This window comes from Borostomias antarcticus (genome assembly GCF_949987555.1).
Source record: "Borostomias antarcticus genome assembly, chromosome: 8".
NCBI lineage: Eukaryota > Metazoa > Chordata > Actinopteri > Stomiiformes > Stomiidae > Borostomias > Borostomias antarcticus.
In genome coordinates, this window is record NC_140241.1 from 30408844 (window position 1) to 30421343 (window position 12500).

The window sequence follows — 12500 nt, forward strand, 5'->3', positions numbered from 1 at the left end:
AGGGAGGATGAGAAAGATACAGAGAGACAAAACAAAAATAGAGAGAGAGCGAGATGAAGGCATCAGTCTTTTCTGCCATGCTGGTTTGCAACAGTCTGACACAGAGAGCAGACAGGCTGAAACAGCTGATAGGCTTCATGGGCCCTGGCTCCCTTACCAGACCAGACCAGACCAGACCAGACCAGACCAGACCAGAACCAGACCAGACCCAGACCCAGACCCAGACCAGACCAGACCAGCCCAGACCAGACCAGACCAGACCAGACCAGCCCAGCCCAGCCCAGACCAGACCAGACCAGACCAGACCAGACCAGACCAGCCCAGACCAGACCAGACCAGACCAGACCAGACCAATACTTGGGCTCTGTCGGCACATTCTGATTGGGGCTAATCTCTACTAGAAGCCCTTTTTACTTTATTTGTGGGCGGTTACAGTTCTCCAAACCTCCTCACCTGAAGCCGCAGTAAAATGTGTTCTGCTGCTACAGACACAGTGCCGTTTACAGATAGACAGGGATAACATTAAGTTAAAGGTCTAGGTTAAAGAAACTAAAAGGCCTTGGTTGTTAGTGGTTGCAAAAATGACATCCTTTTCCTATTCAGTCAACGGTACAGTATGGTGGTGTGTGTTGGTTGTAAACGTGAGCGTCTTGTTAATTGTACCATGTGCAACTCAAACACAACATTAACCAACTACCGAGCGTTTAATGGAGGAACTGTAGTCATTACCATGAAAGTGCTGCATGCAGAGAAATGTCGGATAATCAACATGAAAAAGGACATTATCCATTACTGACTTAACCAGGATTGTAGAATAAGTGATACTGCTTTGGACGTGCCGGACATAAATAAACATTGGCTGTCCGCCTCAGCAAAATAATCCCTTGTAAGTAATTCACAGAAATGAATCATGACACCTCCGAGGGGCCAGAACCCTTCAGCTCTCTCCATGGCGTTCCCTACTGTGAATTCATTCAATAATTGCTATAGATACAGCCTGTGTAAATCACTCTTTTTGCATAGCGTCACTAGAGTACAAAAAATGAATTTCCCTTTGTTCAAGTCTCATAAACCACGAGCAGGACTTTCATTCTTAAAGGACACATAAAATGCAAATCGCCCTTTTTCAGTGTTTTTGCATTTACATGAGTCTCTGAGTCTCTACTAACACACAAACTATCAGGTAAGACAACCCATTAATTTTGTTGTGGGTGGAGAAATGCAGAAAACCCAGCTCCCAGATGTTGGGTCGATGTTGTATGATATTGTGTTTGTGTGACCCTAGTGTAAAATTCACCATGCTCTGGCAAACTATGATTGCACCACAAAACTGTTTCAGTATCGTAGCTACACTCTCTCACGCTTTCATTCTCAATGGAATGACATCACGGAGTGGGCGGGGAGGAGGGGCAGCTCATTTGCATAGGAAACAAAAAACTCAATCCTGGCGGTTTGGAGCGCAGCTCAAAATAGGCATATTGGGCTTGATATAACACTCAATCACAGTGGTATTTTCTGGTAAAATACTCAAAGATATGTATTGGGGACCCCAAAGACTTATTTTAAATTGTTGAAAATTAGCATTTGATGTGTCCTTTAATGAAACTTGATTCACATTATTACTGAGCCATCTACATTCATGCTTAGGTGTACTTGGAGTTTCTAGCCAACTCATGTCATGCATGTTTCTATAAATCCACTTAGACTCCACTGACCATTTCTCTGTGTTTCATCAGTGGGGGTGAGAGTATAGATGACGCAATGTCACGTCACATTATGCTGGAGGAGAGATGGAGGGCCTGTGATGTATTTCAAGAGGTGTGTGTGTGCCTGTGTGTGTGTGTGCCTGTCTGAGTTCTCAAGTGGAGTGTGCTGATACACACAGACACACACACACACGCACGCACACACACTACTCAAAAAGCTTGAATATACCGTCATCAACAAAATCACTCAAATTTGACTGCATCCCAGTTCAGCTTCCTCTTCAATATAGCACTGCAGTCCTTGTGTGCGTTCCTGTCAGATATGATTGGACCAGACTAGACAGACCGCTCTCTGGTTTCTGCCAGTGATGGGAGGGGTGAGGAGGGGAATGCAGCAGACTGGGAAGTGATCTTGTTGTGGACCTCAGATGGACAAATAGTGTCTTCTTGCTGCAATAGCGCGGTTCCCATGATCCTGACTCACAGACAGCTGCAGGGCCAGTGGGATTAGGGGTCAGCATGGTGTTATTATGGGATTTCACCCACACCGAGGACACAATACATAGGTTCTTATGAAGAGATGGTGGCCAGGGGCAACTAGGGGGGGGGGGGGGGGGTATACCCTGGAAATTGGTTCTTATGGAAGAGATGGTGGCCAGGGGCAACTGGGGGGGGGGGGGGGCGTCTACCCTGGAAATTCCTTCATATGTCAGGATTTTGAGGAATGGGTTGCTGACTCTCTAAAAGGGAATATTCCTGGAAATATCGAGTTTTGCTAGTTCTCTCAATCGGGTTATTGACTGAAAGACAACCGACAGATAGCCTGAGGACTTCCTGTGCAGTGAACTCAAGACTGATAAGCGAGTGTGGGACTGGTAGTAAGACCGAAGTGTTAACAAGTACATGTAGACTGCAGAAAATGTCTCCACTCATGAATGAAATTAAAACTCTTAAAACTGTAACTTGCTGTTGACTTCTTTAAAGGACTACTTATAATTGAACCAAAAATGCAACATACTGTGTTTGCGGTGTGAAAGTTTGAACCACTCACCTATGTAAGCATCCCGGCTTGTTGGCACGGCAACCGCCACACACAGGTAGGTGTCAGACTGAAATCACAAAAGGAACATGAAGTTATTAAATCCACCATTTTGCTTGGTTATTATGCAAACATTGTATATCAAAATCCATGCTCAACGTGAGCGGGAAAAGAAATTGACGTTGGAACTAATTTGTACTTAAGCAATTTATTTTGGAATTGGAATGTTGCTTTCCATTCTCTGCGTCTTACGAAAGCTGAGGGTGAGGGGGGGGGCTGACCATGTTCTGCCTGGCTTGTGTGAATGAAGACTAGCAGCTGTGAGATGTACGCTACGGCAGGGCTATGGAAAGAGACGCAGACGGACAAGAATAGAGCGAGCCAGAGGAGTACTATAGCAGGTACAGTACAGAACGTAGCCATGCCCCCCCTGGGTTATTAATTTATTCATTCATATCCATATAGCATGTACATAATCCATCCAGACCTTAATCTACCCCATCCTAGCTGAACTTTATACTTTATAGAAGGGGTACTTATTGTGTAATTTGTAAAATTGTAATTTTGTAAAATTGTAATTTGTAAATTTGTACTTTATTTTTGAGTAATTGTTTTATTTGAGTATTAGAGTTTATTTCTGTCATAATCTTGGAGCCGGCAGCAACATTTCACTATGACTGAACACCGTACATTATATGCGACAAATAAAATAAATCTTGAATCCTGAATCTCCTCCTCTGCCCTCGCTGTGGTTTGGCTCAAGCTTTGCACCATCTCTCTCTCTGGACAAGATACACCAGCGCTTCCCTCTCCTGTCATCCACATGACGTAGAGCTGCTCCCTCACACAGGGACACGCGTCTCCCCCTACACCTCTTCATCTACACACACACACACACACACACACACACACACACACCCCCCTCTCCCCCTACACCGCTGACCTCTTCATCTACACACACACACACACACACACGCGCGCGCACACACACACACACACCCCTCTCCCCCTACACCGCTGACCTCTTCATCTACACACACACACACACACACGCACGCGCACACACACACACACACACACACACACACACACACACACACTGAATGAAAATAGCACACTCTCTCCTCATGTTTTCCTTCTTATCCACTTTCCTCCATCACTCCTCACAGCTGCAGCCTGACATCGTCGCTGCGTCGATAACAAAGAGCGGGCGTCCTGACAGAACGGGGGGGGGGGGGGGGGGGGCGAGTAGGGAGGAGAAAAATGGCAGCTGCAGAAGTCTTAGTTCCCAGAGAACAGCAGTTAAGTGACACATTTGTAAGAAACATGACGGGAAGTCGTTTCCGGGGGAACGCTGTAATTGCTTAGTTATGGCTGATAGGTTTAGGGCTGTCATTCATCCTCTGTGCTTTAGACCCGGCAAAACACTGAGAAATAATTAAATCAATTCCAGGGGCACGACTTCTCCCCTCACTACACTGTATGTGGCAGTGTGAACGTCAACATCGGAAGCGTCGTCCAGAAAAAGGTTAAAAAGGATCAGGCCAAGGTGGTGTCAACCTCCAGACAGCAATGATGATGCCAACTTGGTTGGTATAATGGGTCGTTAATAGTCACATCTTAAGCGAATTATTGATCTTAGAGGCCACTATAGTGGTTTTTTAATCCTCAATGGAGTGTGAGAACTTTATAACGGTCTCCAGAACATGTCCATGGTCCACAGTCCAGGGCCAGAGGAAGTATAGAGCGGTCGTGGTGATGCGGAGCGAGAGGCAGAGCTGAAGCCTCGTCCTCCATGTGATGTCTCACTGATCCCCCCCGTCGACACGGTTACGCCATCAGCCGCCACGGATGAATCACCGGCGGATGAGTCATAAACCTGCGCTGAGAGAATAATAATAGCGGCCCGCCCTCGCGCTACCGCTCCCTCTTGCATAAACACACACGCGCGCACACACAGGGGGCTAGTATGAGTACACACACACACGCACGCACACACACACCTAAACATTACCCTGTCAAAGACCACAAGCCTAGAGCTCAATTACAACAGATCTGTCATGTACTGCTCCTTTCCTGCTTTTTCTACCAATAACACATCCTTGGGGGCTTTGCTGCTAGAGAGAAAGAGAGGATAGAGAGAGAGAGAGAGAGAGAGAGAGAGAGAGAGAGAGAGAGAGAGAGAGAGAGAGAGAGAGAGGGAGAGAGAGATAGGATAAGGAGAGAGAGGATAAAGAGAAAAAGGATAAAGAGAGAGAGGGGCAGGATAGAGAGAGAGAGAGAGAGAGAGAGAAGGAGGCAGGATAGAGAGAGCGAGAGGCAGGATAGAGAGAGAGAGAGAGGCAGGATAGAGAGAGAGAGAGAGAGAGAGAGAGAGAGAGAGAGAGAGAGAGCAGGATAGAGAGAGAGAGAGAGAGAGAGAGAGAGGCAGGATAGAGAGAGAGAGAGAGAGAGAGAGAGAGGCAGGATAGAGAGAGAGAGAGAGAGAGAGAGAGAGGCAGGATAGAGGGAGAGAGAGAGAGAGAGAGAGAGAGAGGCAGGATAGAGGGAGAGAGAGAGAGAGAGGCAGGATAGAGGGAGAGAGAGAGGCAGGATAGAGAGAGAGAGAGAGGCAGGATAGAGGGAGAGAGAGAGAGAGAGAGAGAGAGGCAGGATAGAGGGAGAGAGAGAGGCAGGATAGAGAGAGAGAGAGAGAGGCAGGATAGAGGGAGAGAGAGAGAGAGAGAGAGAGGCAGGATAGAGGGAGAGAGAGAAAGAGAGAGAGAGAGAGAGGCAGGATAGAGGGAGAGAGAGAGAGAGAGAGAGAGAGAGAGGCAGGATAGAGGGAGAGAGAGAGAGAGAGAGAGAGAGGCAGGATAGAGGGAGAGAGAGAAAGAGAGAGAGAGAGAGAGGCAGGATAGAGGGAGAGAGAGAGAGAGAGAGAGAGAGAGAGAGAGGCAGGATAGAGGGAGAGAGAGGAGATTCAGATGTGCAGCAGCAGGAAGGACTTGGGGGAAGGCTTGCTAGGAGCCAATTAGCTCCGTCTGCAACAGTGAGTCAACGGTAATGACTGCATTACTGTAGGATCAATACTGGGTATGCGCACACACACACACACACACACACACACACACACACACACACACACACTGCAGGAGGTTGGCCAGGCGCACAACCCCCAGGAAAAGAATAATGCACACCGTGCTCCCAGGGAAAAACATTCGACGGCCATCATCATCAACATGGCTCGCTGATGACAACCACACACGCGGCAGCGGAGCGTCCGCCTCGCCAACCACACACACGGCAGCGGCGCGTCCGCCTCGCCTACGAGCTGCGCAGCACATCGAGCACCGTGGGGGGGAAAGAGTCCAGACCAGAGCGACGCCTCAATACTGGATGTTTGCTCATTATACAACCTGTCAGTCAACAAGCTCGTCTCACCAGATAAAATCGCCCGACAACGCTAACGTAAAAATAAAAAAACGTTATTCAACGAATAGCACGCCACCTCGGGTGTATGCCTGCCACGGGGCAGTGGTGCTGCGTAGTTCTATATTAGTGATGGAAGAGACACACACACACACACACTCACTCACCGCTGTGGGGCTGACCCCAGGCATGCGGATGTCCAGGGAGAAGTTGCGGGAGCCGGGCGTGACCACAGGGGGTGGGCTGGTCCTGGTGCACTCGTTGGGGTCCGACCAGGGGCTCTCCTCATACCTGGACAGCAGGACATTCGTAGGGACTTTAGTTTGACATGATAGGAGGACACAGCGTGACACAGACCAGCCACTTCTCTGATACCTGTCTAACAGGATCATTACATTTGGGCTAGTTTACTTTACATGACAAGCTGCATAATTTGACATAACCACAACTTTACATGACTCTGACTTTAGGCTGTATCCCAGTAGCAGGTTGTGTGTTGTTTAGTGTTTAGTGTGTGAGAAGCTCGCGGAGCCTCAAGGGTAATGAGTGTACAGTACACACAGACGATGTGTTTACTGACGGCTAAAGACGCATGTAGCTAGCTAATGAGTGTGGTCCACACATGGATAATGGGACTAGGCCTAAATTACAATGAAGAGGCTAACAAACCAAATCTTGTGTGGCTGAACAAAGATCAAGTCCTAATTATACAATACAACATTTGGCTAATTTGGCTTTTTTCTGAAAAAAAAAAAAAAAAAAATAATAATAATAATAATTCATACTTCATACAAAATGTTTCAAATAATGTATAGCCTAATAATTTTCCTCAGAAAATTGTCAAATGAGTCAAAGCACAGTGTTCAACAGTGGCAATAAAAACTAAAGATAAAAACAAATTAAATAAAACTAAAACTAAATCAGACTATTTGTGTTTTAATTTCATAGATTTTGCAAAAGGCATCTCAAATGTATTCAAACACACAAGCCCTCTTGAAGACAATCGGAGAGCTCTGGACAGATCCCAAGCTACGCAGCGCAAGTCCCTCGTCTGCGTTCGCCACAGCGGCGCACTTTCACGTCGCACCGACTCGGAAGCAACCGAAACAGAGTTGTTGTTTTTTTCTCCTGGTCGTCGGTCCTTACCTTTTGAACCTGTGGAGAGGGCGGTTAGTATCCACGCCGTGGCTCTGGAAGATGAGCGCCAGCACGGCCACGCAGCAGACCAGGACTCCCATCTTGCCTCTCGTTAGTCTGCCTTCCTCACGGACCGCTGCCTGCGCTGCTACTGCTGCCGCTCACTGCCGGCGCGCCTGGTTAACTGGAGAGGAGCGGCGGCGCGGCGGAGTGCTAGAGGGTGACTGGGAGCAGCTGTGAGCTGGGATCTGACCCTGCGACACCAGCAGGGATCAGCCGGGATCAGTGGTAAGAAGCTGGCGGAGTCGGAGCGGAGAGTCCGGAGGGGTTTGATCGGTTCACACTCCCGGGTGTGTGTGAAGAGAAGGAAGTGGGGGAGGAGGGGGAGGAGAGGAGGGAGGGGAGAGCTGATCTCTCTGCTCCGTGCAACGAGCCTCGCAGGGCGAGGTGTTCCTACTGTTTTCCTTCCTTTATGACTTGACTGTGTGCACACACACACACACTCGCTCACACACACACACACAGAGGCAGGACAGCCCTCCAGCTACGCTAGCAACTCCCTCCCCCTCTCCTCTCGCTCACACAAGTGCCTTTGACGCGCGCGCACACACACACACACACACACACACACACAATGTCTCACTCTCCGCCTTTCCCCACTCTCCTTAGCAGCCCGGGTTCTGTGGAGAGAGACAGCTGGGGGAGATGAGATGTGAGGGGAGCTTGTCCAGACTTTTACTCTCGGTCTCTCTCTCTCTCACTCTCTCTCTCTCTCGGTCTCTCTCTCTCGGTCTCTCTCTCTCACTCTCCCTGCCTGGTTTTAGAGAGGTGATGGAGAGATTACTTGAAAGGAGTGGAGTGATGGATAGGACAATCTGCAGGCTCCTTCACTTCTTCAGGGTATCCCACCGGCACATCTTTCCTCCTCCTCTCGTGAGGGTGTGTGTGTGGGGGGGGGGGGGGGCTGGTGCAGCGGGCGCGTTTCCAGTCAGAACCTGTAAAAATAGAAGCAGACGCACGTTGAGAGAGAGAGAGAGAGAGAGAGAGAGAGAGAGAGATGAGGAGGGGGTGGTGTGGCGTGTCTACAAGGCCCACTGAGCCAACGCTCCCCCGGCCGGCGCTCGCTATTGTACACCGCCATTATCATAAGAGGCAGCTCCCCCGCATTTGTCGTTAGCAACCGTCCCATCTGATGATTGAGCAGCCGGGGGGGTAGGGGGCGGGGGTGAAGGGGAGTTGTTTGTGTGTGTGAGTGTGTGTGGGGGGGGGGGGGGCTCTCATTTCTGCCTTTCCATTTCATTTTATATGGCTGTGCACAGTACACAGTCAATCTGCAATTGCTGCTTCACTAGGCTATTTTTTAATTGCATTTCTATTTATTTAGCAGTACATACTGTATCAGGGCTTCACTTTTTCATCAACGGGATAATCTTGATGGTCTAGTCCCGAAGTGGCCAGAGTTAGGAGTTAAAAAAATAATAATTATGGATGCACCGATATGAAAATTTTGGCCAATACCGATAACAGATATTAACATTGCTATTATGGCCGATAACTGATATTTACCAATGTTGATATGACGTGTATAAAAACAAGTTTCTATGAAAATCAAATGTTATACAAAATGAAAAACACAGGTAAACATTTGGAAAAGCCGATAAATCATCAATTTACCGCATTGTTTCCTCACAAAAACAACACACAAGAGCAGCTAGACAGGAATAATTATCGGCTGTTCACATCGGCCCTGTTTTGCACATCGGATCGATACTGATATATTAAAAAATGACTAACATCGGCCGATACGGTATCATACCGATACCAATATGATTAATATCTACAGACCCAACTCACAACTCAGCCCCCGAGTGGTCTGGTGGGTGCATGGAGATTACCCAGAGGGCTCTGCACTGCCCCTGACCCATTCTGCCCCAAGGGGGCGGAGTCTCACCTCCACTCCCCAGGGGAAACCCGTGTACCCCTACCTCTCCCATGTGATGGATTACCATTGACAGCATTGGAACTGATGTGTCCAGGCGACAAGACCCATCTTTATTTATCAGACATTATTTCATGTCATTTCAATTCACAGCTATTTCAGTGACATGACTAGCTTCCGTCCTACCAGTCCTGAACAGAAACAAGCCAGCCTCGCACATAAGCCAGGCTTGACCTGGCCTGGTTATGTATTGTCTGTGCATTGCCAGTCAGGGGGGCCAGTAATTTTGGAGGCTACTGTAAGTGTCAAGGAGTTACAATCTATACTTTCGTGTTTGAAAGGCAAATATTCAACACAGTACTATACATTTTTTTCCAGACTGAGTATGAGTACTCACTTTTGTGTACTTGCCAATACTGAGCACCGATAATGATATGAGTACTTTTAAAGGGCACCGCATATGTTGTTTTTACCTGCCTAAAATCGGCTTCTGGGGTCTCAGAAAAGTGAATTTTAATGTCCTATGCAGAAAAACTCTCACATTTCTCCCCTGAGCCGTCTTATTACATCTGTCTGAATGGGTTCCTCTGAAAGGCCCTGTTGACCAATGAGATGGAGGGGGAGGGGCGGGGGAGGGGTGCCAATTTCTTCACAAAGAGTTGGGACAAGATGTAGAGATACTTGTGGATTTTTCAAGCCGAAAACAGATCATACACATCATGATTCCTGATGTGACTCGCTCGACTCGGCTGGAACAAAATGGCGTAGTTCAGAGCGGAATCAAACCTGGCCGCTAGGGCGGGACTATGATAACGCTCCTCCATCTACTGTACGTCACCAAAACGCCAGTAACAACGCAGAAAACTCTGAACATCCTTGGCTTGTTGAAGGGTGGAGCGTCCAGGGCAGGAGGAAGTGTGCTGACTAAACAAACGACCGGGTTGTTTGATATCAACTTTTGTACATTGGACGGACCATCAGAGACCAACATGTATGTGATAAACACATTACAACATTGATTTAGCATGTGGGGTGCCCTTTAATAATACTGCAATGTTCAATTACCACAATCAGGCCCAGAATATCAATAGCTAAGTGTAATACCAGATTCTAATTATGCGAGCTAAATAGCAAGCTAGTAGCTAGGTTAGGACTGTCAACTTACACAGGCTTGATTCAGTGAAGCACTCAAAGCTCTCTAACGATGCTGGCTTCCAGGAGGTGCCACATAATGTAAGATACATTAGCTTAATTTAGGATATATTAACACGTTTTATCACTCCACAACCCTGTTTCTAACTTACAATAAGGTTAAGATATTCTTCTAAGAAGCATTTTCACTATTCCTATATCAGAAGAGACATCTCTCCGTCTCTCCCACGCTCGGAGCAAGTATTGCACAACACAGCCACACCCGTGCCAGAAACCTGCTCTGGGAGACTAGAACATGAGACCTGCTCTGGGAGACGAGAACATGAGACCTGCTCTGGGAGACTAGAACATGAGACCTGCTCTGGGAGACTAGAACATGAGACCTGCTCTGGGAGACTAGAACATGAGACCTGCTCTGGGAGACTAGAACATGAGACCTGCTCTGGGAGACTAGAACATGAGACCTGCTCTGGGAGACTAGAACATGAGACCTGCTCTGGGAGACTAGAACATGAGACCTGCTCTGGGAGACTAGAACATGAGACCTGCTCTGGGAGACTAGAACATGAGACCTGCTCTGGGAGACTAGAACATGAGACCTGCTCTGGGAGACTAGAACATGAGACCTGCTCTGGGAGACTAGAACATGAGACCTGCTCTGGGAGACTAGAACATGAGACCGTCTTCTGCTGTGAGGGAGAAAACACAAGCAATCTTTTTCTGATTCCATTGTAGTATTTCCCCAAGGTTTTTTTTCCGGGTGGGTAGTACTAGTAAGTAAGTAAGTAAGTTTTATTTATATAGTGCCTTTCCTATTGTGCACAGCACGAATGCACAAAGCGCTTTACAATACAGATAACACATAAAAAAGAAGAAAGAGCGACATACAAAATGCAATACATACAAAATACAAGGCAATTACGACATACAAAAGTACTGTAGGTCCACCCACTACTAGTGTTGACGCGGGGCAGGCATGTCAGTCATGGATACATGGTGTCGACATTGTCTCTTTATGTAAAGCACTATGTGCTACAATGATTCGTATGAGTGGCTTAAAGCAATACATAGCATTTTCTCCGGTTTTCTCAGAACTGCGCCCCCACAGGCTCTGCGAGTAAGTGCACTGTCGTACTGTCCTAACGTTATCAGATTGTCTTTTTATTTTTCTGGCTTCCTCCGTGATGTTTCGCTTCGGTTTTCTCACCTCCGCCATGATATCATTGAGCTAAAGAACGCATGATATCCATAGCTATTTGTTGTGCAGTAAAAGGAGACTTAAGACTGATAGCAGAGTGAAGGCAGGGAATCCTTCTCCCCTCCGTTGTGCGTCTAGCCTACTGGGCGCCAGCAATCACCTGCATTTCCCCAACGGAATATCACAACACAAAACTGCTGTCCTAGATCCATCTTCTTGTATGAACTAAGATATCCGATTCTATTCTATTCTACTTTTGTTGTAATCTTATATCAAAGTATATAATTTCTTACTTCCTGGAAAACGGTAGGTCACGTGCAATGACAACAACAGGTACCTTCGATTTTAGGCCAGTAATCTCACAACATCCACCTGTCAATCAACGCTATCCTTCTATCGAATCTGTTCTTAAAACCCGTCCACTTGTCAATGTTCCAATCAAATTCCTCTATGTCCCACCCTCGGAAAAACGGAAGTTAGATGATCTCAAACGTCTGTTTCACTGCAACTTTAACCCATATTGACAAGCCAACAGTCTAACCTTTGAGTATGAGAAGACGAAGCACAGCTTCTCAGCTAGCAATCATTTGTTCTAAGAATGCGAAAACATTAGCAGAGCGTGTTGGGAATGTTCGCCAATGTTGTGGGAACATTCACTGCAAGCTAAGTTTAGCTCAAATCGTTGTGGCTGTGCACTGCAGTGTTATAGTACTGGTGTACTAGTATATTATATGTTATAGTACTGGTGTACTAGTATATTATATGTTATAGTACTTAACGCACTTGAATACATTCCAGACATGCTTGTTAGATACAAGCCCAGTAGATCCCTCAGGTCCTCAGGTACTGAACTCCTGACACTTCCAAAAACCAGGACCAAGAGACACAGAGAGGTTTTAGTTTCTATGCCCCCAACCT

General features: G+C 47.1%; 1 protein-coding gene across 1 annotated transcript in view; it reads right to left on the reverse strand.

Moving 5' to 3' along the window:
- The window catches only part of pam (peptidylglycine alpha-amidating monooxygenase), a 67961-nt gene that overhangs the window by 48403 nt on the left and 7058 nt on the right, over positions 1-12500 (reverse strand). Inside the window, exons 2-4 of the mRNA XM_084441781.1 lie at positions 7303-8288; positions 6324-6447; positions 2758-2815 (exon numbers count right to left, since the gene is read on the reverse strand). Of these exons, the coding sequence (XP_084297907.1) occupies positions 2758-2815; positions 6324-6447; positions 7303-7394 (274 nt within the window). The 5' untranslated portion in view covers positions 7395-8288. The remainder of the gene's footprint in view (positions 1-2757; positions 2816-6323; positions 6448-7302; positions 8289-12500) is intronic.